We start from the raw sequence: 27,432 nt of genomic DNA, 5'->3' as shown, positions 1-27,432 counted from the left end.
TTGATGGTGTATTGCATCACAATATAACAGGAGCTCTCTCTCTTTCTCTCTGCACTCACACACACACACACACACACACACACACACACACACAGAAATGACAAAGAAAACATAATGTAAGCATGAAGTGCTGAATGATTTTAATTCTTCAAATTAAAGGTTAGTTATCTCCACACAGAACATAACGGAGAGCTGTGGTCATTTATCAACAGTGACGTACAACATGCTGCGTTTCACAAAACAGACGTGTGTGTGTGTGTGTGTGTGTGTGTGTGTGTGTGTGTGTGTGCATAGTGATGCATTGATCCAGGTGGAAACCCGGCCCTGTCCATTGATCGGTGCATCAGTCCGTCCTCTCTGGCTCTGATGCTCTGCAGGCCCCATGACGTTATCCCTCTGATGTGATTACTGCTCCATTACATTTGGTTTCACTCCGTCTCCGATCTGTTACTAATGTGTTCCAGTGTATTGATCCCTCGCCGCTCGCTGAGGCGTGCACGGTGCACGGTGCTGTTTGGGCTGCCGTCACTTGAAGGAGTCCTGCTCATCCAGACGGGAACTGCTTCAATTTCTAAATAATCGCCTGAACGCAGCACCCGTTTTTAAAACATTTGTTTCAAAAAGATTTCAAATGAACAAATGAATTGTCACAGTTGTATTCTGCTACACACAGCATATTCCCTTATGAACACTCTTCTGAATACTGGAGCTCTTAATCAAAGATGAACGAGGAGCAACACTGTTAGTCTGAATGCTTTATAACTTCTTCTTTTCAAATATAAGAAACAAATAAAGCCAATTAATGTCCTTGACTCTATAATGCAAGGCGCTCCAATATTTGTCTGTGAGCTGAAGATGCATTTTAAAAAGATGCTTTGCACCAAATCTTCTGTGCGTCGCTTCAAACGAGTGAACTCAGACAGAATCAGTGAGTGACCCGCTCAAGTGTTAAAAGTGCAGAGTGGTTTGATCCAGCAGCGTTAAAATCAAGTGTACTGTCAAATATTTAACCGGAAGGAAGTCTTGAGGTCTTTTCCAGAGAACCGCTACTGCAGAGTCTGATGGTTTTATAATCTCATCTCTCAGCAGATTATTATATTTGACTTGTAGTTACACTGACATGACTCTGAGCTGAAGAGGCTGCTTTTAAAATACTGTACAACGCTTTAAAAAAATCCGTATGTGTATATATATATATATAAAGGAGAAACACGTCTGTAATGCGTCTAACGGTGGACAACAGAACAAAGAGCATATTTTAAGGTCATGATGGTTCTTGATATTCCAATAAATGTGTCGGATCGTTCGAGGCGGTCTGAAGAGACTGGCAGCTGCGAGGATGAGGCTCTGATTGGCTCGACCATCATCCTCCATGCGAGGGAAGACAACGTGTAGCACCTGATTCATTCAAAGGGACCAGCGGTGACGTCTAGTGTGCGTTGTGGCCCATTTTGGATTTGTCGTCCCAAACGTTGTGAGTCTGAGAGACAGAAGAACCATCCAACCGGTCCTCGCCACGCCTCATCTCAGCTGCCCTTCGAGGCTCTCTGCTCTGGCGCTTGTTCGCTGGTGCTGCTTCTTCTTCTTCTTCTTCCTCTTCCTCTTCTGCCGTCTCCTGGTGTCGGCATCAAAGCAGGTGACCATCATGACGCCGGCCTTGCAGAGGTCGAGCCTGTTCTCCAGCCGGGCCGTCGCCGCCTCCAGGGCCTCCAGGTGCTCCAGGGCCTCCAGGTGGTCCAGGGAGTCCACGTCCAAGAACTGCCACAGGTCGACTGCAGGGTGAGCAGCTGTTAGACAGGGCTGAGCGACTATTCATGTGAAGTAAAACACTGAATTCAGTGTATAATAATAGTATAATATCATATACAATCATAGAAATATCGTGGAATATGATGTTGAAAGTCAAATATTTCTCCTGGAGAACAACTTCTGCCCCTTAAAGCTGTTTCTGCTGACTGGACACACGTGTGGTCCTGATTTACTCTTCTACCTCTTTAAGGTGCACGAGACGCCTCTACATACATCATTCAAATGAATATGAAAACCTCTGGATTTCTGCTCATGTTTCCAACAAATCCCGCACATCTAGTTCTCTGAGAAGTCCATAAAAGATTCATTCAATTTCTGATTTTTATTTTCTCACAGTGGCCCGAATACACAATTTTTTGAGGTGTATAATCACCTTAAAAATCACAATTGTGGCGTTTTTGTCTCCTGACAATGAGTCGTTTCTATCTACACACAGAGCCGGTCCTCTTCCTGGAGACCGCCATGTTTCTACAGGAGCCCGGAGCGGACAAACTCAACGCTGACTCTCGATGGGTCGCTCACATGCTCGCGGCTTCGTGTCGGCCGTCATCATTAGTTGGAGATTTATTTCATTCATCTAAGTTTCTGTGTCTCCGCTCACCAGATGTATTAAAATGTATCGTGAGATGTTATTATTAAAAAACAAAGCAAATATTATTATAAATGCTTATTTCCTGAAGTGAAGCAGAAGGACTGACCCTGTTGGGTCCACTCGGCGGGCTCCAGCGTGAGGAGGCGCTCGGCTCGCTGCAGCTCTCGCCTCAGCTCGTTGTATCTGTACCGAAGCTCTGAGATCCTCCACCGACGCTGCTCCAGAACACCCAGCCTGAAGCAGGCAGGGCCCTGAACACACACACACACACACACACACACACACACACACACACACACACACACACAGCACACACACACATGCCCTATTTCTATTAAGGTTCACACAGCACAGAATCATGAATGAAAAGCTTTTATTACTGTTTGAAATAATACGATAATAATAACGTGGTGGAATGTTTTGATGAGGACTTTTCAAGATGATTTAAATGTGCGGTTCACGCGCCGCTTAAAGCCTTTGACTAGAACGCTACGTTATAACCGCTACTCGCCTTATCTTAAACCTAACCTTAAACATAAACCTAACCTTAAACATAAATATCACCTTAAACATAAACACAACTTTAATCATAAACCTAACCTTAAACATAAATATCACCTTGAAGCAAACCCAATCAAAGAAGTTGATTTACTGTTTGGGGACATGAATTTTGTCTCAATTTTTTTGGGGGGGGGGGTTTCCCCACAACATCAGTAATACACACACACACACACACACACACACTTACAGTCACTCACTCACACTCACACACTCACTCTCACACACTTACACACACACACACACACACACACACACACACACACACACACAGTGCTTTAGCGGTTGAATGAACAAGAGCACCTCCTCCCCTCTCCCTCTCTCTCTCTCTCTCTCTCTCTCTCTCTCTCTCTCTCTCTCTCTCTCTCTCTCTCTCTCCACACACTCATAAACACCATGTGGGTGAGGGAGAGTCTTTAGACTCCTGGGTAGAGTGACTCTGTAGTAACCTTATGAAATGCAGTTTCAGAGGTGAATGCACTTCATCCTGTACACATGAGGCGCGGCGCTGCAGGACGACACTCACATCATTACATTTACAAAGTCTTGTACTTCTGTCCCACCCGATGATGCCCGATGAAAAGCAAAAAAGTGATCTTTCTTCATTTCTTTTCCAATCTCTTTTCCATCAGTGTCCTTCTTTGTTCTTTGCTGGAGCATTGACCCAATTCCCCCCATGTGGTCATTAAAATTGCATCAAAGTTGCCCTCCCTGAGCCGGGTGGAGGCGGGGCGGTCTCATGAGGCATCCCGTCCCGTCGTGGGGACGCTGCACATATGAGGCCTGGAAGCTGCCCAGGAGGGGTGAAGCAGAGGGGTGCAAGGCTTTGTCTCCTTGCAGAGACAACACACTTCAAACAGCTCTGCTAGATCTGTTTTGTGGCGTTTTTCTTTCCCATTCACAAGAATAAGATTAAACTAAATATATAGGAAGTAATTCCCAAAGAGGTCGGGACCCTCCGGTGGGTGGCAGGTTATTTTATTAGAATTTCCAAATAAATTTGCAGAATTTCTTCCGTAGACTTCTATTCAACATGTATAATAATGCAGTAGAGCTTGGTGGTACACCTTTGGCCACACAAGGAGACTGTATGTTTGAATCTTTTTGATAATTGTAGCCTAAACTTGTCACATTGACTCCAATGCAACAGGCCAGCGTACCTTCTGTTTGTTTACCTGACGAGAGGAAATATAGAGTGAGATAGTCTGTAAACTCTAAATGTACGTTAAATATATGTTTACGTTTTCAAAAACAATGCATGGAACATATATCTCTTTAAAATAACTGCTTTACTTAGTCAAGATAATATGTTGATGTATATATGACAGTAAAGACGGTCAGGAACGTTCACTAAGCACAAATTCAGTCTTCTTGCATTGGATGAGGTCATATTGTGAATTGGTTTCCAATGTTTTGTAATCTTTAAGAAGTGTACCCCAGAAAAAAAGTTTGGAAAACACTGATATTGAATAACAAAAAAAAGGATGACTCTGTGTTCGTGTTTAGTGGAAACTTAATTTATGTTCTCAACCTGTAGCTACAACCCTGAAATAGAGATGAGGAGCAAAAAATATGAAATATTGATTGATATTTACAGCGTATTTCTTCTCAAACTACTGCAGGTGCCTGACTTTTGCTTGCAAGTTGCCCCTGTGGTAGATCGCTATAAGTTAGCTTGAATCGCTAACAGGGGGCTAAGAGACAAGCGAGTGAGAAGAGAACCGCTAGCTGTCAGAAGACTTCCATGAGTAAATGTTTCCAACCTGTGGCCAATACCAAGACAGAGGGCTTTAAGGGCTTTAAACAAGTTGTGTGGAGATATGTTCGCCCAATGTTGCTATTTCCATTGGTAGCAAAAAGAGGTTGATAAAGGTCATATTTTACATAATGCCCTTTGACCTCCTAGAAATCAAAACAAACACAGCACCTGTTTGCCAGCACCTGCTCTTTTCTGCATCCTCTGCACATTGTCGATCTCATACACCTTGATCTCGTAGGCCTCTGGGATTCCCCGATCCACCCAGCCGGGCTGCAGGCCGCTAGCCGAGCGTCTCAGGGACAGAGGTGCATCATGGGAAAGCCGACGCTGGTGAGCACCTGCAGCAGGGCGAGGCAGAGAGTGCAGTGAGACTTTCTCTTCTCCCATGTCTGAAACTTACTGCATTTACACAGTGAAACTGCAGAGATATTCTTCACCATAAAAATACCCACTCAAACTAAGGTAAGGTGGCATTTTAGTTTATTTTTAATGTTGTTGACATGTGTCATGATCCATAGAAAAGGCACGGTTCACTCAATGTAATAAAGACTTGGCCCAGGATTTAAAGTTATAGCAATAAATACACAGTACATGGCAGTGAGATTATGTTGTTTTGTTCTCAGATTATCATTGTTATATGTGAATAAGCCCGCTCGTACTGCTCATAGATCTACAAGGTGGCTAATGCTGGAAATCAGAGTATTACCGAGCCACTACGTTAATATTGCTGACATTGTGCTCTAAAAGCACCACACTTCACAATAAGGAGATACGTGTATGATAAATGAGGGCTGGCGTCCCTAAGTGGCTTTCAATGCCCAGGCCATGTGCTCTAATGGGGGACAGAGGACACAGTTTGCCTGAGGGCAACCAGAGCTCGCCAGGGCTACCATATTATTCATAAAAGTCAAGCCATGAGACATGGTTTCTGTAACTCTGTCTGGATGCACTAGCAGTACAGGAAAAGATCCGCTTTGTTTCACCGGGATCACATTAAAGCTACTTTGAGGAACTTTCATTTTGTGTTCATTTTGGCGGCCCCTGTGGACAAGAGAGGTAGTGTTTCTGATCATAAGGGTCCTGAAAACTTCTCATTTTACTGCAGCAGGGTCAGCGGTGGGCTCCTCTCCCTCCAGCAGGCCCGGAAATACAACTCGGGCCTCCAGCAGCCGGGTGTCGGCTCCGAGCCAAGCCCGGCGGAGCGGCGGGGCCGATGCTGCCAGGCGAGGACCTCTCCACCTCCTGCCAGAGCTCCGGCTGCAGGTCGAAGGCGGCAGAGAAGCCGGATCTGGGTCTGTCCATGTGGGCTGGTTGCTGCCGGAGGCCTCCGCTGGAGCGAGCGTGCACGCCAATCGCTTCTTCTGATTTCACGGGGACTCGAACCCATGACAAGCATTAAGAAAAACTGGATAGCAATAGTCAATCTTCTCGCCGATGGCATCTTTTGCTTCTTCAGGTCATACGGAGGCGTCAATATTATCATAACCAGTTACAAGTTCCTTGTGTTAACTTGAAGAATATGTTTTAATTCTAATGATGTGGGTACAGCTTTTGTCAGAATGCAGATGAGTTGAGTACGCAAGGGAACACTTCACGAGAAATTAAGTACAGACAGAATTAAATCTTACAATTAACAGTAGAATTTGTTTACGGGCTTTAAATTCATAAATTCATTCAGGTCTCCAGTTGTTATTGCTCCATTTGCAGTATTCACTGTATCGACCCAACGTTTCTCAATGTATAATACCATTAGTGAGTATTGTGAGTATGCACACACATCTTTATAATTCACTGTACCGGCCAAACGCTCTTCATTTTCTGCACTTGTGCTGCCATTAGTAAGTGCCGTCGACGGGTTCATATATTAATAATGTGACCTCCTACCCAATTAGGCTTTTAAAGACTGCATTCTACAGACGTATGTCAGCTCCAATTTATGTCACATTAATATGTTAGGTGGTCATATTACAAACTAAACAATATTATGGTGGAACTACAGTATCGTTCATCAAATTTGTGTGGATGAAGGTTATGTTCTAGGGAAGAAATAACGTGGCAGACTTCTGCAAAAAGTACTGGACTGAAATTTCAATAAGAAATACCATTTCACTTTCAAATGACATAATTGAAATGACCTTGATTGGGATATTGTCGGTTCAAAACATCAGATCATAAAAGTCTCTGCCCGTAACAATAATAAACAACTGACAAAAGTCAAGAAAAACATGGCATACATTACAATTGTTATCAGTTAAAAATCATACTGTATTGAAATCAATAGAAACAATTGGTTGCTTTGAGTAAAAAAGAAATATGTGAATTGGTCTAAAATTGTCATGGTCGGCTGGGAGGCGCAACATGCGTGTAGCTTTTGACTCATTCGAGTCTACACTCACAAATATAACATGTAACACCAACAACATGAAATGACACTCGACACTTGGATGAGGTTCTGATCTTTCCAGAAGAGGAAGTCATCCAGATCAGTTCATAAAAGGCCATTTACACAAGTTTTACCTGTGTTGCCTCTCCTCCGAGATGAGCGGCTGCTTCGAGCCACACTGAGAAGAGAGCTGCTGCGGTTGCTGACAGAGTCTCTGTTAGAGATGCCGCTGCCTGTGGCTTCACTGTCCCTCACCATGCTGTCGTATCCACTGCTCACCACGCTGGTCCTGTTTGAGAAATTCAGGGACGTCTTCCCCATTGCTGGTGGCAAATCTCCGCTCAGCACGCTGGTGGTGTCACTGGCGTGCCCACTCATGTGATCGGGCATTCGGGGAGCAGTCACCCGGCTGTATGGCGAGGGCAGTGAGGTCATTTGGTCCGGTCCCCCTGAAGTGGAGGCTCTTTCGTTAAGGAGGTCTGAGAACCGGCCATTGACAAACCCGTGGATGGCAGATTTTGTGGATGAGCACGTGGAGCTCTGGCTCGGAGTGCGACTGCTGGAGTGAAAAGACTGCGGAGGGGAAGAAGAGAGAAAGGAGGATGTCCGCTCAAAGCTAACAGCTTTACAGTCCGGAGAAAGACTCGCGCTGCGGTTGATGGACTGCTGCAGGCCCTTGTGGGGGAGACTGAGGTTCTTGATGCTGGGGACAGACAGTCGACGGACTTTGGGGCTGGCAATTTTAAGTTTCCCCACAGCAGAGAGCTTAGAATGGCTATGCCTAGCAGACTGAGGGAGAGACTTTTCAGAAAGAAAGAAGTGATGACTGCGGTCAGTCCGAGGATTCTTCCTGGGGCTCCTGCTAGCCCTCGGTATGGTATAATCACCCTCATTATTGCCTTTATAACCTACCATACAAGCCCCTTCAGGATGTCCCTTGGAGCTCCCCTTAAAGCTCATGGAGGTGTGACTGCTGCCTCTATCTAGAGTTGGGAAGTCTCTTGGGGTTCTCCCAAGGGAGTTAGTCCTGGTAGAAAGCTGCTCCAGTTTGGCACTGAAAAGCCGGCTGCTGTCCTCAATGGGTGAATTTGGCCTCCCGCTCATCTGATCATGTCTCATTCTTAAATTACAGTTCTCAAACAAAGATTCAACCACCTTTCTAGGAGCGCTACTAGCACGCTGTTTGGACTCTGCTCCATGTTTGCGAGGAGAGGAAACACGGAGGCTGTGGTCTGCTGGGGAGTGATGTCTGCCCTGCCTCCTCTCCAGAGTCACTCCTGGGCTACACGGAGTGGATGATGTCACCCCCCTCGGGTCTCTGTGGTTGTCTGCCATGTGGCCGCAGTGGTAACCGTCCTGGTGGTTGGCATTTTGCCAGCCTCTAGGCAAACTACCTGTTTTAAAGGAAGCTGAGGCGGTTTCCTGGCAACGAGGTGGAAAACCAATTATCTTGGGGGCAATCCCGACACGTCTGGAGCTGATTGCCCCCACCTCGGAGCCCTTTGGAGTGTTGGTGGAATAAACATGCTCCCTGTCTCTCGGGTGGCTCTTGTCTGTTTGTCTCGGTCTCTTGCCACGCATATTGTTTTCCACACTTTCATCGCAGAAAGCTGAATCTTCCAAGACCATCGGGTTACAAGAACTGTGGTTGAAGGATACATCAAACACTTTGTCCGACCTTTTGGCATGTGTCTCAAAAGTAAAAGCACCACTCGTCTTCTGCGGAGGCTTCCTGTCTTCTGGACATTTGACACTGATCCTCTGGATATCAGACTGTGATTTGACTTCTGTAAAAGTGTCACGTGGACGTTCTTTTTCTTTCACACCATCAAATTCACAATCCACATCTGCATCAATCAGCATATGATTTATAAATGAGGGTAAGAACCTTGTTTCCCTTCTGAATGGATGCTGCGGCTTGTCAGTGGTAGCCTCTGTAGCTCCAGATTCAGCTACAGCACTAACGTTTGTATTAGAGGATCCTGCGGCTACAGTCTCATCGCTAACATTGCTGATTATCCTGATTGGTTGAGAGCTGGCAGAGACTTGACCATGAGTTTGTGAGTGGGCAGTGTCTCTGATACAAATAATGTTTCCACCTGTCCTGCCTCTGTCCATCGCCCCACTGATGGTCACCTCCTCCACCATTGAGAACACAAGTTCATCTTGACCGTTCAGGTCTAGTGGCTGTTGGACGGTAACTGTGATAGTGGCCTTCATTTCCTTAACGTCCTCTGTGGGGCGATTAGGTAAGACATCTCCGAGTATAACACTGGTAGCCAAGGAGTGCGAAGAGGAGCAGGAGGAGGGAGGAGATATGGGGGAGCTCTTGCCAACTGGTGAGGTCCTTTTGTTTGGTTTGAACCAATCAGCAGCTTCAGATCTCTCCTGTGTACCTTTTGGTAGGACTGCAGAACTGGCGGCGGCGGCGGCGGCCATGCCCGGAGCTTCCACAGTAAAGTTTTGAGGACACAGCTTATCAGCTGACTTAAGAGCTCCGTTTTTGGGACGCTCAGAGCGACAGCTCATGTTAAGACCGAGAGTTTGATTTAGCAGTTCCTCGCTGGAACTGGTTCCACTGCACTCCTCACAGTCATACAGGCCTGAATCCTCTCTCTGAAAACTGTCCCCGGGGAAGGCACCATCTGTTTGCTTTTCTCCGACAGAGGCCTGACTGCAGCCCAACCCCTGATTCAACAACAATTTCTGTGGCGCCTCTGATGAGTCGGTGTCCGCCTGTTTCCCTGCGTCTTTCTGGGGTTGTGAATTGGCCGTGACGTTGTTAACAGAAGGGCCTTTTGAGGAAGACTTGAGCGCCTCCATCGTTGCCTCACTTCCATCTATGCAACCCAAGCGCTCTTGAAGTTCAGCAAACGTGTCACATTTGAAACAGTCCCTCCCTGGCTGCTTGAAGTCAGCTTTCAACGCCTCAATATTCCCTTGAACAGTTTCCTCGTTCTTCTTCTCTCCCTGCAGCTGAGGAATTCTCAGAAGCTCTTGGAGCAGAGCGGTAAACTCTGGGTCATCCATGTCAGCCTTGCTAGGATGCAAAGAGGGTATGATGGGCACAAATTCAGGTTGTGCCAGTCTCGAGGTTGATTTGGAGTAGACCAAGCCATCCGAGTCTATTTGGATGACTGTGTCACAGGACTGGTCGCTACTGGAGCGCTCATCCAGTTCACCGCGCAAACGGAAGCGAGGGACGTCGACGTCTACCTCATCGGTGGAGTGGAACGCCCGCAGGGACAAAGATGGAGGCCCTCTCTTTTCTTTAGTCAGACTCCGCCCGCAAGGAGAACATGAAGTGGACTGCTGTTGGATGAAGATGAATTGTGGAGTTAGTTCTGGAACAGGACTATCCAAAACCAAAACGAATAAATCAATGGGTTGCATTGAAAACCATCACTCACTCTTCCTTTGACGGCTTTAAGAAATGGTGAATGTGTAGAAATATGTTACAGAACATGTACGATACCTTCGTTCTCTTCTGCGTCTTGCGGATGCGAGAAGCCAGCTGGATGGTGGATAGGGTCTCCTGAAGGTGTGCCAGCGAGTCATCAACCTGAGCGATCACTGTGGTATGGCAATTCACATGACCCAAGGCATCTCGAAGGAGCATGGTCAACTTACTGCCCCTGTGCAGAGACAAATGTCCAGACACTAATCAAAGGATGCATCTGTCATTTCAAGTTCCAACAATGTGGTGTAGTTGTTATTGTTGTCCGTTCATTTTAAGCCACTATGAAATGGGTTTACTGGCAAATATATAACTATTTTTAGAAACTAAGTTGCAAGACCAACAGGAAGAATTAACTTCAACTCAGTGTCAAAATATTAACACCGTTCACTCTTCACCAATATGTGCCATACATATGAAGGTAGATTTGTGTCTTTTTGTCATTTTTTACCCAATTTCTAGTTTGTAAGTAAATTATCTACAAATCTTTGCTCTTAATTAAAAAAATCTAAAAAATAAAAAAAAAAGACGATCTTAAAAAAAATGCTCTCAAAACTAAAATTTGCTCTCAAAAAAAGAAATTTGCTCTAAAAAAAAAAAAGAAACGCTCTTAAAAAAAATCCTCTCAAAACTCAAATTTGTTCTAAAAAAAAATTGCTCACAAAAAAATAGAAAATGTATTTATTTTTCTAGAGCAAATTTTTTTTGAGAGCATTTTTATTTGAGAGTGTATTTTTTTTGCTCTATACAAAAAAAATGTTCTCTTTTTTTTCGGGTTTTTTTTTTAGAGCACATTTTTGTTTTCACAGCATTTTTTTTAAGAGCATTTTTTTCTTTTTTTAGAGCAAAGATTTGGAGATATTTTACTTACAAACTAGAAATTTTCTTGGGCAAAAAAGACACAAATCTACCTTCAAACATACATATGTATTTCATATTTTGCAGGTGCATTCTTACTTGATGGGGTTGGTTTTATGTCCACTTAGTAGAGATAACACAACAGGGCCCAGTTCAGAATATGGAGGTTTATTCTTGCTCATACCCCTCATACCACTACACACATCTATCATGGTCAACTTTGTGGGGCCACGTGAACCTAAGCATGGAAGTCAGAAAGAAGAGTGTAAATGCAAAAAAGAAAATGCAAATAAAGAACACATGAATTATATAAAGATATGTAACTGTGCCAAATAATTCATGTGGAAACACCAAATTCACGAGGGAAAAGCCCCTTTGGTGAGTGAATAATTGATGACAACCTTTGCCAATGGTGCTGCTCTCTGTTCGAGGGGGTTGGACGTGGAGGGTGAAGAACATTATGGAGGTGTGAGACAAGTACGTGATGAAGTCATTGTGCCGGCGAGCCGCAATGGCCGCGTCCAGGAGGGAAGCAGCCCGCTCCGCTGTGGGCGCCTTCACCCGGTTGTGGTTACGGAGCTGCAAGGAAGAGGACACAACATCTCACGTAGCATCTCCTCCTTTAGTCATTAAAGGGCAGCCAATGTAAATATCTATTAACTAACAGCGTGAAACGTCCACAGTTGACTAAAAAAACTATGATTCATCACATTCCAATTTCGATTAATATGCAAATGATGCATTATTATTATTGGGTTTTTTTTGGATCACTGCATGTTTCAAAAAATACTATCAATAGCATTAAGAAAAATGAATTTCTTCGTGTTATTAGCAATAAAATGTTCTACAAATCAGGTTATTAGTGATCGTAAGAGAGAAAAAACACATTTTTGTATTAAAACATGTCTTGAAGACTCTACAGGTGAAAAGCTAAAAGAAAAAGAAGAAATAAATAGATATCATGATTACTAACATTGGGGCAATAATTTTTTGCATTGTAAGTTTTCTGAAATGTTATGTTTACGTATTAGGCATCACCTAATGTATACGATATTTATATTTATATGATATTTATCATAGCAGTACCATTCTCATATTCTTGTGCAATACTGTTATATTTATTATATTTTGTGCCTTCTTTTATTTTTTTTTACCGTTATTGTATTCTGTGTTAGGAGGCCTGAGCAAAATAATCTTTTCATTGTCTCGATAGCTGTCTGTTACTTGTGCTTATGACAGTAAAAACATCTTGAATCTTAACGGCTGTCTTTGGTGAATTTAGGGGAAATATAAAATGAGTGTTTTCTTTCCTCGAGTTTTATAGAAGACATGTTATGGAAGCAAAACTGATCAGAAAATTAAAAACTATATTTTTACTGTAGTGTCTCCCGTTAAATGAAAAACGTTTGAGAATATTTTGGAATAACAGCTTCATTCATAGTACGTTTCATTGTCTTATAAAATGAAGAAATATAGATGACTGTAGCCGACACCAGTGAGGTCCTGGGCAAAGATAGCTGCACTCATAACTCCATTAGATGTAATCTTTTATTCAATTGAATGGCCTTCCCAGACTACCAGTATCATCTGCTCGCGTAGTGGAGAGAAACCATTGTCTAAATTGACTATCTAAATAAACATTAACATTAATCCGATCATATCTAGGGGACAAAGCCCAAAATCAAACAACCAAAACATCTCGAGCAGTGTCTGTAACAACGCTGACACCTTCTGAAAATGAATCAGCAATAAATTAGCTTTTTGGACAATGCAGATATCTGAGCAGTTTCAGTCTAACATTGGTTTATTTTCTGGTTCACGGCTGTTCAAACAACAGTGAAATAACACTTGGATGTGAATTATTCAACCTTGGATGCAAGTAGTGCCAAGAAATTGTCACTTGTCAGCAGCTAAATAAATAGCTTTGACTCTCTGGTTTCCAGATTTCAGCCTTTTATCTGTTTCCGAAGATTGATTAGACTGTATATAATCAAATCAATAACAATATGTCTTTTTTCTATTCAAATGTGGGTCAATAGACGCTTGTGTGCTGCTTTCAGCAGAAACAACAAACAGACCGAGAGCGACACAGTTCTCATTTGACAAGCCTGCTTTCTCAAAATAAAAACATGTTTTCCTGGTACCTGTATCCCATAGACGGGGTCCTCGTGGAGTCGGATATGGGCTTTTGGGCTGTCGTGGACGTTCCCCAACGAGGGCGCGACCTCCCCCAGCAGGTCCCTCATCGTGTCCTCCTCTCCGCAGCAGAGCTCGATGGCTGACACGGACACGGTCAGATCGGTCCAGGTCTTCTCCCGCCGCCGCTCGATGGCGCTGTACAGCCAGGAGATGGCACAGGGAACCAGCCCCACTTTCTGCACGCTCTCCCCGCCGCCCACCATGCTGGACCAGGAGCCTGAGGCCGATGACAGAGCAGACCAACGTATGCATGGACACACAAACATAGTGCATGGACGTGCACAGCATGCTAGCCTTTAAACACACAGGCATCAACACATACAATACACACGTTGAGAGCAACCGTGTATAGATGATTTATGTTCACAGTCGTTAAGACTTTTCTTCAAAATGAGATAGCGGATCTGTCGGTATGTCTCTCCACTTGGACCAGACTGATATATCTCACCAAATCAGAGGTGAAATGAAGCAAAAAATGTGTATTTTAAAGGGGCCCAAGTTGCACACCAGCACGCAGAAAATTCCCTCAAGGGCCTTTCATCAGATTTCTTCAACAGGAAGGGCACCCTAGGGGGCCCCTCATCACGTTTTCTCCACTGGGAGGACACCCAAGAGGGCACTCCATCTATCAACATTCAGTTTTGTTTTTAAACCTTCAAACCATCTTTATTAATGCTCAGTTAATCACCTAAGTTTGAAAGCATGTTCAACTCTGGAAGTAAATGCAAATTCGTTTCTCTTGTTTTTGTAAATGAATCCCTGGAGGAACCGAAGAGCAAGAGAAAGACCATCAATCCTCTGCAGCAGACCAGTTACACAAGACCAACCGCACACAACCAGCAGGTCTGAAGAGAACCTAGACCTGCTGGTGTACTGAGTACGCTATAGGCTAGTATCATAACGGTGTAATATACTGTGATTGTATTGCTCAGGTTATGCTTTATGCGTAATAAAGATTGCACCCGTAAAAATGTGTGTGTGTCCCTTGTTTCTAGGGTTGGGGCACCACAAATAAATTACTCTTATGCAGAGTTCACACCAAGAGAGTTGTGAATTTTTCGCAGCGCTTTTTCGCTTGTGTCTACACGCTCAACTTTATGTGGTAAATTTGCTTCATTTGCTTTTTCGCGGCAGAAAGGGGCGGAGCTTTTCCGTGGCTTTACTCTGTGAAAACAGCCTCCATCCACCATGGAAATAACTACTACTTCTGCTTTGTACTTGTTGTGGAAGTCCCACAAGCGTCGGAACATCAGACGCCATCGTGTCTGGGTTCATAATATTATCCGTAGGCACACACAGCTTCAATTCGCTTTTTGGCAACCGTTGGCGTCTGTGCATTGACTGTGCTTTGGGAATAATTCACAACTCTTTTGCCAATTGGCGAATGGCCAGCAGAGTCCTGTATGGACGCACTTGCACACGTTCACAGAGAAACAGCTCCAGTCAAGCGTAAATGCTCTCGTAACGTAAGCTAGTGGACGGGAACTAGCTTGCACAAATAGCAATACAGAATACATAAACTCCATAAAGATCAGAGCAGATTCACAGACACACCCAAAAACCCTTCCCTGTGGACTGATGCCATACTGTCTCTCCACGTGCACATTTGGCCTGTTTTACCATCTTTTGTCTTATCCAAACTCTAATTGAATGAGGATAAGAGAATTGGTTTACTCTAATTAAAGGCCAAGCTGCCTGCCGTTATTCAGACAGAATAATATTCTATGGTGGAGATTGATATCCACGGCCGGGGGCCATGCAGTTTGTATCGGCCAACTAATTCAATCAGATTTACGGAGAGTGGCGTCATGTGAAAAAGCTCCAAGGAGACCCTGTCCTTACCCGTGTGTGTGTGTGTGTGTGTGTGTGTGTGTGTGTGTGTGTGTGTGTGTGTGTGTGTGTGTGTGTAAATCTATTAAACCCCTTCACGGACGCTAAGTGCAGGGTTCCATCTCTCTAATAGTAACGTATTACAGTCCATTTTGTTCACAGTCCCGTCTGAGCTCAGTGCTACAACAGTGTGTGTATGTGCAGTCTGCTGAAATGTCTATCAGGCAGAATAGGAAGCTTTTGAGAAAGCATGTGTTGTTTAATTGATGAATAGGCTTTTATTTACACAGTAACAGGTGAAAGATGAATGACTATACGGCCATGCTTTTTTGTCCCTGTTCGGGAAATGTGTATCAGAATTGATAAGAGGACGGAGAGAGGAGACGTAAGAAGGGAGTTTAAGTGATAAAGAAAGAGTGAATGATAGCAGGAGTGGGACAGAGGAGAAGAGGAGAGGGAGGGGGAGGAGCACAGATAAAAGCATCCCACTCTCATTTTGAGATTTTAACCCGTGGCCCCTCACAGCGACCGATTACTCACCCACATCAGCACATCCCAAACCCAGAACACATCCATCGCTGCCACTGAGCACACAGCGGATGACATCAGCCAAGACGCCCGCACACACCTCGGCCTGGTCGGGGAGAACAAAGGACGGCGAGCATATTATGATTCACCTCCGCACTGAGACGGTACAGCCAATGAAACGAAAGAAGCGTCCCGATTCACTCGATTCCCTCGGGCCGAGCTACTGTAAGCAGAGCTTGAATAGAATTGATGGACAGTGTAATCGTGGCGGCCATCCAGACCCTATCAGTTTTCAGGTCATCGGACTGAGAGAGAAAAACAACCGTGGTGTGTGATGTACAGATGGTAAATATACATTGAATACTTTGAAAAGACACAGAATGCCCCAGATGAATGCTGGGTAAGGAGAATCAAACCTGGCTTGATTCTTGAGGATAGGCAGCGTCAAAGTTGAAGGTCTTCAGCTGGGTTTTTCCGTCCCTGCCGAGCGTCATCGTAGCCTGTGGTTTGCTTTTGCCCACTGGTTCCATTATGGTCACTCTTCTCCTCGACTGGTCAATCCGGAGAACAGGTGGTTGCCATTGGCCCTCTGACAGCGTTGGGCTCACCCTCAGCGAGACCGTGACCTGTTCACCAAAGGAGACGGTAGCATGTTGACATTTACAGTGTGTTATGAACAAAATGTTGCACTAAAAATAATTGCACTGTCTTTGCCAGACCCTTAAACTTAATTAAAACTTTTTTTTCCCATAGCTGTTTTGGTTTATGGTCAAGTACCTACAAAACTAATGACATAATATCAGAATCAGCAAACTAACATGATTTTACTAAAACCCCAGCACGTTAGCATTATCATTGTGAGCATGCTAACATTAGCATTTACCTCATACCACTGTGGCTAAGGCCTCACAGAGGACAGGCTAATATCTGGTTGTTAGCTTACTACTAGCATACTAGTGCACCCAGCTAATGCTAAGGTAGCTAGTTAGCAGCGACAGGCTGACAGATGAAATGCTTGAGTGTACACTTTGACTTGTGAGCATACTAACATTAGCATTTACCTCATAGCACCACTGTGGCTAAGTCCACACAAAGGACATGCTAATACCATCCGGCAGTTAGCTAACTACTAGCATACTAGTGCACCTAGCTAATGCTAAGTTAGCTAGTGAGCAGCGACAGGCTGACAGATAAGATGCTTGAGTGTACACTTTCACAAACCCCTGTATACAAACTGTATACATATAGGGGAACAACACATTTTAACTACTTTGAGATACCATGACAAGAAGTTTCCATTATTTGTTAAAATAAGCGGTGCTCTGCTGTAGCAGCACGTAGCTATGTGAGTTATTTCAGAAGAAGTCTGTGGGCTACGAATGTGAGAGGCATTCATGTAACTTGAACTTTTTTTTAAATAAATACCAAAATCAAATCTATGGGAGCAAAAAAGGTGAGTTTCAAAACAGCATGTTTCAAAAAATATCTTCATATTAAATTCAGACAGCTTTAGCTTAGACTTAGACTTTCCGAACTCCAGAGTAGATTGAGAAATATATATATATATATATATATATATATATATATATATATATATATATATATATATATATATATATATATATATTCAGATTTATGTTGTAGGCTGCAGTGCTTGCTTTTTACACATTGCTTTTGTTTATGTTTACCAAAACAGGGTTTTAACTCAGACGCCTGACATCAAATGAAGCTGTGACAGAGTGAACTGTAGCAGTGAGGCAGCAGCACTGAGCCACTGCTGCTCCGCTATGAGAGGCTAAGATACTATTCTATGCAACGAAGGTTGCAAGACAACTCAGTTGACGAGGGGATTAGGTCTGAGCATTGGTACGTCGAGCTAAAGATGGCCTCTTACTGACATCACTTCACTTACCTTCACCATTAACATTTCTTCTTACAATAAACAACATGACAGAATGCAATACAAAGCTTAGATTGTTCCCTTTCCCCTCCTTACTTCCTGAGATTTTATGAAATGTGTTTTCAGTAAGTCACAGAGTCACTACTGTCTTTACAGGACTGGATTCGACGTTTAGCTGCAGCTGATCCCATCACGCCAGATCTGATGTCTTTCCACCGGCTTCCTTTGAGTCAAAGAAATGATTTCAAAATACTACTTTTGGTTGATGAAGAAATGAATGTTTTACTTCTGCTCTTCTTCTACATTATGAACCACCATCTCAGGTGATCTGGTGCATGTCTGCTTCCTGTCTCCAGAGTCAAAACTCAGCGAGCAGAAATAGCTTTCACTTTTTATGCACCACAGAACAAACCCTGAGTAAACAACTCTCACTTCTAAAAACGCTTCCGTTAGCCACTGCCTTTTATTTTTTATATTTTGTATTCTTTTGGCTCTTTAAAAACAGGTTTTTATGTCTTATTGAGGTGTTTCTTTTGCACTTGCTTTAATGCTAAACATGTGCGACGGAGGCTAAATAAACATTGTCTCGCCCTACACCCTCACATCTGTTCTCTTGTTTCATAGCCAACTGAAATGCATATGAGAGCAGCATGTTGCTTTATGCTAACTGAGATTCCTTTTTTAAAGAAGTTATTTTTCAGGCTGCATTAGACAGCCAGTTCATCTCGTTAGTGCAGAAGCTATACATGCACTTACAACTGCATGGCTATGCAAACCCCCGCGCTATGTTTCCGCATGTCATGACATTAATTCCTTAATGCAGTTCTCTCCAGGAAGCCTTCAGATTTAGAGGCTGTAAGGTCTTAAATTAAGTTAGATCCTGACTCTGACAGCCATTTAACAAGGCTCACAGGTCTGCAGGAAGACAAGGCAACATTTACCTCACAAAAGATTATAAGCCCTATTAAGGTTGATGAACCAATGATAACATTATTCTTAACCAGGATTCAGGTCTTCAACATTGCGAATAGGCCTGTGCGCCATGACATCCTGTCGAATGCGGGTTTCTTGAGATCGAATGCGGGTTTCCAGGACGACATGACACCAGGATGACATCATCTGTCATGGACATTTTGAAAATCTGAAAGCCATGTTCCATCTGCTACGTGATTATTTCCCAGCGCCTGTGAAGGATTCATTTCCCCCCTCTTCCTCCAAATCATAATTGTAATATCTTATGCAAGAAGTGGCTCACTAACCCTATTGAACATGTGTCAAACTCTATTTATGAGGGTTAAATTATTCAAGAGACCTTTTTTACAAGCGGAGAAAATCCCCCTGCGCTCTCTCACACGTATACATTCTGGCACGAACAGGCTCACAGAGCTGAGTGCTCGGGCAGGTGTGGCCGGCGGTCTATCTGAACCCTCCTCTGTAACAAGACCCAACCCAAGAGTCCGTCTATCTGAGACAAGGGGAGCACAGGCAGCCATATTGATCCCCCCGGTTTACCCCAGAGGAGGGGAGAGGAAAGGAGGGGAGGAACAAGATGGAGACATTAGCACTACATTACAGTGTATTATAAGAAGGCGTGATATAGGATCTCCTCCAAATTGACTTTGATCTCTTTACTCTGCAACAGGGGTGGTAAAAACACTTCCAAGATGGTGGGCGAGGATGGTAGTGTATACTTCCAACGATACACCAGCCTGTGCAGACCTATTGTAAGCATTTATCTTCATCAACTCAGGAACATTGTCTCCTGGTCTCCTGTACACTTGTCTTAGAAGACACTTCAAGGAAGATGGCTCTTGGGAACTTTCTTACATTTTGTATTTTTTTCTATTTTAAATAATAGGATGTGGATTGTGTGTGTGTGTGTGTGTGTGTTTGTGTGTGTGTGTGTGTGTGTGTGTGTGTGTGTGTACCGTGAAGCACACATTAGATAATGCATCCTGTATGTGTATCTCTTTACAACACACATTAGCTGCTTCCATTATTGAGCCTGTGGTGTGTTTTTCCTTTTGTAACTGTCCTGCTCTGATGTATGTGATGTGCTGCAAAGAGCCACTAAGAGTTCAAATGCATTGAACTTTGAACCCGGGCTGCACGGGTCTTTGTGAGTGCACATGGTAGCATGTTTAAGGCTCTCCCTGGGGCCCACACAGAGCAGTGCTAGAGTCGTTAACGTGAATGTCAAAGTCTGTATAAGTCTGTAATGTTTTCACCCAGAACAGAAAAGATCGTGATTGATTTTAACACCTCGCACATAGCTTAGATATTTTGGGAAATACACATATTATTATGCTCATTGCTGAGCTGAGAACTCTCATTAAACTCACATTAAATATGAATCTAGGGACAGCTGGTGAGTAGTTTAACGTTAACACAGGTTGAACTATAACTATAACGTCCATGTGGTTAAAGGTTTAAGAACAAATCCCACCAAGACCTTAAATATTTACCAAATGTTATCCAATATATTCTCATTTCATTTGATCAATCCGTATACAAACGTTGTGGTTCGACCGCGCTGCTTTCCTCACTGCAGTTATTGTGCTAAGCTAATTGGCTATTGGCTGTCGCTTCATACTTACCTTTCAGACATGAGAGTGGTATCAATCTTCTCATCTGACTCTCAGCAAGAACATAGATTCATGTTATGTACTTCCCAAACTGTCCAAATATTCCTTTAAATATTTAATATTACTAATTGTAGTAGGGAAATGTTCACTGAAATATTGATAATTGGATGAGAATATGAGTGCTAAAATGTATAACTTCAATTACTCATTCATCCAATATTAATTAGACTAACGGTAGTTGTGAAGCATTGCTGTAATTATTACAAATTACACCCAATCCATAGTACGACAGTGAATCTGCTGGAATGTGAAGCCCAGCGTCTACCTTGGCAACGCTGGGTGAGTCTCTGGTTCTCGTAGCAGCTTGGAGCAGGCAGGAGGGGACGGGCGGCGGGTTTTTCTGGATCAACTCCCTGAAGCAGGTGGACGAATGAGCGGGAGCTGGATCCGAGGCCAGGCCCTTTTTCCTCGATATCAAGTTGAGCTTCTCTGCAGCCCTGCAGGGAGGAATGAACGGCGTGTCATCCCTCTACACCTTTGGGTGTAGCCAGAGCAGACAATACAACACACTATATATACATATGTATTTACCTGGCTAAAAGGGACATGGCAGCAGTGTTGGCGATGGTCACCACTCTGGATATGTGAGGGATCTTGGAGCTCGTCTGTACCGTCCCGCTGTCCCCGCGACCCAGTGCGGCATCATCTGCAGCCTGCTGGAGGGAGAGAGCTCGTTATAAAACTCAAAATCAGTAATTGCTCTCCTGCACCCACTCCAAAAAAAGGGCTATTATCACAGGAATCACTCTGGGGACGATAATTGCAGGGCGTGTCTGTCTGGAGCGTCCAGGCCGAGAGCGCAGTAGGTTAAACAGGAACCATTAGTCATATTACGGCCCTGGCTGGCTGCACGAGGAAGAGTTTGTGAGAGGCTGTCTTGAATTTAAAACTTGACTCGAAAGAGGCGCAGTCAACATCACTGCCTCTGACTCACACACACACACACAGACAAGCAGCTTCATTTGAAGCATCACTTCCACAGCTATAGCTGGCGTGCGTTTTGCACCGTGTGTATGCAACACGGCTATTGGACATGCATGTGCTGCTGCTCGGCATGAAGTCACCGGGCCTCGCCGCAGGCCACAGAGCCAACATGGTCGCATCATAGCTCTCATATGGCGCTCTCAAGCTCCACGTCGCATCAATGTCCCAGTCTTTATCTGGGGCAAGACAACAATGCCAGCTCTTGTAACGATGTTCAACCATAAACTGCCAATTAGAGCGATGGAAGAACTGCAGGAGCAGTTAGTTTGGACGGAGATGGGTGGAGAATAAAGGCAGGGCTAAGTGAATGAGTGAAGCCATTTTAAATGGATAATGTACAGATGCTCCCCCGCCCCTCCTCTTGTTTTATGACTCATGCATTCTGTCATGACCTTTTTTTATCTTCACGTTCTCTTTCCCTCTTAGTTCTCTCTGTGTTTGTAGTCCTTTATTATCTCTTGTTATCTCCTCTCCCGCCCATCTCTCCTTTCCTTTTCGTTTCAACGTTCCTTTCCTTCCCTCGTCTTAAAACTCTTAATTTCCTTTTTTTTCTTCTTCTGCGATTCGTTTTCCCTGCGTCCTCCTTTATTTTGGTCTCCTCTCTCCTTACTCTTCGTCCTCCACTGTCACTCATCTCACATTCACCTCACATGTATTCACCTCAGCTGCATGACCCTGTGTTGCTCTGCTCTCGTGCCGTCGTGCAGGACAGTTTCATTCGAGTACGATGTTGCATAGTTATTGTTGAATTTGATAAGACAAGTCAATTAAGAGCTAGCGGTTTATTACAATATTGGCTCCAATTGACCACCCCAACCGCCTCCAGCGTCTCTTGTAGCACAGAATCTTAGCTAAAGAAGCTTTGCAGCTTTAAATTATGAGTATTTTTTAAACAAGGGGTGCTTGATGTCAGATAGAAGTAGACAAAAGCAGTCCAAATAGCTGGCTGTTGCTAGCTGTCACCTAGCGAATTAAGCTATCGCTTTTCTAAAATAAGCTGCTTATATTCAGTTAGCTGCTTGGACAAAGAAGACATATCGTTTATTGTCAATGTTCCCGGAAACTTCCGGAAATCCAATAAAGAGCCGAACAGGAACACTAATGTTAGCCTAGCCTGCGATAGCATCCAGGACCACACATGAGTTATTGTTAACAGATCTTTAGCTAGCTTAGGTTACCACAGTAGGTAACCTAGCTAGCCTGACAGGCTATGGTTTGGAGCTAATGTTGGAGAAGATAAACGCATTATATAATGAAATATTTGCACTTTTGTTCTTGTGTTTTGAAAAATTGACCCATTTTTATATGCGCAGGGTGCAGCGCACCATCATGTGAGTAGTTGCGGTTGCTGAGATGTAATTGTATGATTGCTCTCCTGAGCCATTTGTGATTTTCCTTTTATCCGGATGGATCAGGAGTAAAACCAAAGAGAAAAAGTTGAACCAACATATAAAGAAATCATCTAAAACACTCTCACTCACCTTGTTCAGGTTTATGACATTGGGGTCTAGGAGGAGGGGGGGGGGGGCTCAACATGGTGCAGCTTCCATCACAGTAATGCATATTTCACCAGCCACCCTTTAAATATGACCATCCCCCTATTGATCACAAGTGCTTTTTGACTGGCTGGATTTTATGACAGAGGTAAATCATGACCCAATTCCATTCCATTAGCAAAAGTACTTTTAAACAACGTCCTCGGCCATGGGATCTAAATAGGCTCCGATTAGGAACTATGAATCATTGGTTCGCTGACACGTGCACCCGTAAAGATGTACTTTACCCATATAGCTCATTAAAAGGGGAATGCACACTAAGGGATGTGTTATGTGTGATTTAGTGGTGAGAGAAGGCTTTTAGGGGTACCTTATGGTAAGAGTACATGGTGACACCATCAGCGCTGGACACAGGTTTAGAAGCGACCAGCTGCTGCTGCTGCTGCTCGACCCAGCGGCCCATATCGGGGTTGGGCAGCTTGGGCCCCCTCCGTCTGAGGGTCTGGGGGGTCCTCTGAGGCGTCCTCGGGCTGTGAGGACTGTGGGTGCGACTGTGTGGTTGATGCACAGCCGTGGCAGCGGCTTCCCATGGAGCCCTGTCTCCGTGCTTTGTCTCACTTTGGCCCAGCAGTGTCCCGGCGCTAAAGCCGGGTTCAAAGGGAGGCTTAGCTAATGGCTGACCCCTGCTCAGAGCCGAATGGACGGCCTCTTGTTTGAGCTGGTTCAGGCTCGTGCCACAGGCCCCGCACTCGCCCTGCTCCCTCTCCCGGTCCCTGGACTCGTTGGTGGACCGACTATGGACGCGCAGGTTGTCGAGAAGGAACGCAGACAGGTCACCCGAGTCCTGCAAATCCAAAAAGAATTCAAAAAAAGTTAGGAGAAATATTTGAACGGGTATAAGTTGCAGGTGAACGTGGCAGTGAGGGGTTTGAGGTGAAGTCACTTGAAGTAGCGTGCGTGTATTCTCACAAAAGAGACGTCAGGGATTCAGCACGAGCTTCTGGTGAAGACGTAATAACAAAGCTAATTTGCTTTGTTTGATTCCTGGCTTGAGGATTGCATCAGTGATCACTGCGCATGGAAATGGATCGTGGGTGGGCACTGCAAGCAATGTTAGCACTTAGCAAAGTAATCAAAGAGTCAGTAGTATTGATTAACACTCCCCCTGTGATCATTAAACGTACAGTTAGCAAAACCTTACTCACTACATACACCTTCAGAGTAAACAAAAAAGTAATGAATCTCTGCTGTGAACCATTAATTCATAGAGAACAACAACATTTTCTTTGCTGAGGAAAAGATTATTTCCTTGTTCCTTGGAAACCAGTAAAGAACTGCGAGAAAATAGTTAACAATATGACAAGACTGTGAATGTATGCTGGGCAGCCAATCATCCAAACATTCCTTATGATCTTGATGATTTAAGGGGACTAATACTTCTTATACACAGCTGGTACTGAGCTGGATGATAATAATTAAATACAAATCAACTCCGATGTGGCGCTTGAAAGAGACTGAAACGTAGAGTTTCACGAGAGGATGAACACTGAAGAATTCAGACAAAATGTTTATGGTTTTAATCTTTAAAGCATGTAAAGGTGATATGTCCCTTTAAGGTCCTGAGGATTGTCTGTCAAATCTAACACGATCATCTTGCTTTCCAACCCAACAAAGACACTCTTGTGTCACGTTTATCTGGTCTGCCCTTGAGACGCATTAATGTGTAACACACTCACCGTTCATCCCACCAGCAGCATATTAGTGATTCATATTCTGCAAGAGGAGTACTGCAAGAGCTCTCAATTATATGTAAAATAAAGCCACAAAGTACTAAAACATCAGGGACTGAATGTAAATCTCCATATCCAGGCTTAATTAAGTCACATATGCCACAATATCCTCTTTATTCAACATCAAGTTGGCAAAAAAAAAAGCAAATTCTACCTGCAAATTTGTGCTTCAGGTTTGGCGTCTTGCATTCCTCATATATAAATGATGACCGCTATATAAAGGGATGAATGTGCTCTTGTAGCCAGATGGGCGACTGGACTTTCCATCTCAGCCAGATTGCAAGCCCATCAAAAAAGATGACATTACAAAGCCGAGAGGCTTTTGAAAATTCATGCTCGGATCAATAAACCTTCAAGGAGCTCGCCGGCTTATCAGATTTCTCTGTTCCGACCGTGTTTGTGGCCACGAGATACCGAGGCTCTCCGGCTCGGCTCTGCTCCGGCCTGTGGCCTCTCTCCATGACGCTGTGGGCCCCATCACACTTAGCAGGACTAAAATAAAGAGTCCTCCCTCAACGGAGCGGACCGTGGAGATGACACAGGGATGCCGAGATGAAATATTCATGCCCATTTGGAACCACTCACGCAGGAATGGCACTGGTTTACTTTGTCGATTGCAGCGTGTTTGATGGATGTTCGTGGTGACAGATGTACAGATGGATGCAGGGATGTACATTCCTCTGTGCAGACTGATGCGCCCACATGGACATTAAAAGACTTTATGATTGCCTTAAACATGCAATGCTACAGAGAATGTGTTACAAGTATAAGCTTTAATTAAAATGTCTTCATGTGTGTGATTATATGTCGGTTTTCTAACTGATTTCATCATTTTTTCTCAAGTAATAAGTCCATTTTTGTGTTTCCCAGAGCCTAAGCGGACATCTTCATATTCATATTGGTTGTTTTGTCTAACCAACACTCCACACCCATATTATTAAGTATTCAGTGTCATAACACATATTCACGTTCCAAACGCTGGGACAGTCCATTTTTGTATTATTATTGTTTTTTCATAAAGACTTAAATGTTTAATCCATCAAGAGTTGCTCCTGATACATTTTCCATCAATCGACAAATTGATTAATTGACTTATTATTTAGCTCTAGCTTTCATGATATAAGATAATATTGAAATATTAGTATATTGCATGACAATAAATGGTATGTTCCGCTCTTCATTTGTTGAAAATAAATACAAGCTAATTATTATTATTCCATCAGTTGCGTAAAGAACATTTGTTGTATTCTCTGTTACTGAACCACCACCTGCTGAGAAGTCCTGAGAGGTGTTCATATATATATATATATATATATATATATATATATATATATATATATATATATATATATATATATATATATATATATATATATATAATGTTCTCATTCCTGCAGCTCAAAGTGAGCAGACTGCTCCTAATGCATTGCTGCCGGAGCCCCGCGGTGCACTGACCTTGCAGGAGAAGTGGTGGTGCACCGCCAGGCTCAGAGCCTGCTTCTTCAGGGCAACCAGGGTCGCGGAGCACTTCTCGCAACACGCAACTTTCCTGTCGGACCTCCCGCAGCCCGGGTGCGCGGACATGGCGCCTCTGCAGAGAGTCCCGCTGGCAGAGGACAGGGTGCTCCTGACGCGCTCTCCGAGCGTGCCAGGGAGGGACTTGTACGACGGGACGGCGTCCGCTCTCTGGCACATATTCCGATGTGGGTCGCCTCTGGACCCTCCGGCCCCCTCGGGAGTGGGGCGCTCCTTCCCAGTAAGACTTGCAGAAAAGCCGGCGGGCTCACAGTGATGCTGCGCCTCTGAGCTCTGAGAGAGAAACCATCAGGAGAAGGATGTACGTGGGCTTTGGTAGGCGGGAAATTAGATGTCAAATCGCCAAGGACAACTGTTACCACACCCAAATGTTTTGTTTTGTCTTGAAGTGTTGTTCTTAGAAACTCCATAAAGACCAAGCAATGCTTTTACAAACACCCCATCCTGTCCATAGCGAGTAAATGTGACTTACCCAGGGTGCTGCTCTCACCGAGGCAGGGCATCTCTCTCCTCTTCCAGTCAGAGATGACATGACAACTTGTTAATATTTCAAAAGATATCCGAACAAAGGCAGGACGCGCTTTTTATGTGATTTCACCAAAGCTCCGTTGATGAAAAGCAAACATATTTCACTCATGATACCGGCATACATGAACGAAAAAAAAATACATGTATATAAGCACCAATGGCTGGAGACAGTGTCCTCAGAGGAGTGGTGACCGGTGGCACAGTGGAGAGGGAGTGAGCGCACTGAGGAAACGCTTCATGGATTCACTGGATTATTTATGATAACCTCCACTGGGAGGCAGTAGTGAGCAGGCGGTCACAGAAACAGTCACAGGAAACTTTTTTTAAATGGAATTTACTTCCTTTCAAAAGGTAATTTCCCAGGAAAACCTCTCTCCAACACAGCAGGTCCTCTCCATGTGATGGTGTGTGTGTTCCTTCTTGCAGCATAGCGGTGAGAGAAAGCTGCTCAAGCGCTCACTGCCACACTGCCCACATGATATATCCAATATGGAACTAACTGAGGGTCCATTTTACATGACATCAATATATCCATTACAATACATCCGTCTCACTCACATCACTCGGTTCCTGGCTTCTT

At 44.0% G+C, this 27,432-nt stretch overlaps 1 protein-coding gene across 4 annotated transcripts; it reads right to left on the bottom strand.

Moving 5' to 3' along the window:
* Positions 1-135: 135 nt before the first annotated feature.
* Positions 136-27,049, bottom strand: kif26bb (kinesin family member 26Bb). 4 transcript variants are annotated; one of them, XM_068576847.1, is made up of 15 exons: positions 26,797-27,049; positions 26,244-26,597; positions 23,369-23,842; positions 21,050-21,174; positions 20,784-20,955; positions 16,390-16,599; positions 15,986-16,079; positions 13,561-13,832; positions 11,818-11,995; positions 11,516-11,654; positions 10,577-10,736; positions 7,236-10,413; positions 4,887-5,056; positions 2,508-2,652; positions 136-1,772 (listed from the first exon to the last, which is right to left on the bottom strand). In XM_068576847.1, exons 1-15 carry the CDS (start codon positions 26,854-26,856, stop codon positions 1,522-1,524), a joined length of 5,982 nt encoding a protein of 1,993 aa, XP_068432948.1. In that variant the 5' UTR covers positions 26,857-27,049; the 3' UTR covers positions 136-1,521. The 4 variants fall into 4 exon arrangements, with proteins under 4 accessions (XP_068432948.1, XP_068432949.1, XP_068432950.1 ...); XM_068576848.1 differs by having other exon boundaries at positions 21,050-21,171; XM_068576849.1 differs by having other exon boundaries at positions 1,517-1,772; positions 4,901-5,056.
* Between the last annotated feature and the right edge of the window lie 383 nt (positions 27,050-27,432).

Source organism: Clinocottus analis, unplaced genomic scaffold, assembly GCF_023055335.1.
Source record: "Clinocottus analis isolate CAN_PGR_092001 unplaced genomic scaffold, fCliAna1.0.p SCAF_15, whole genome shotgun sequence".
Classification (NCBI taxonomy): domain Eukaryota; kingdom Metazoa; phylum Chordata; class Actinopteri; order Perciformes; family Cottidae; genus Clinocottus; species Clinocottus analis.
The sequence above is the reverse complement of the archived record's forward strand: the minus strand, read 5'-3'. Positions and strand labels throughout refer to the sequence as shown.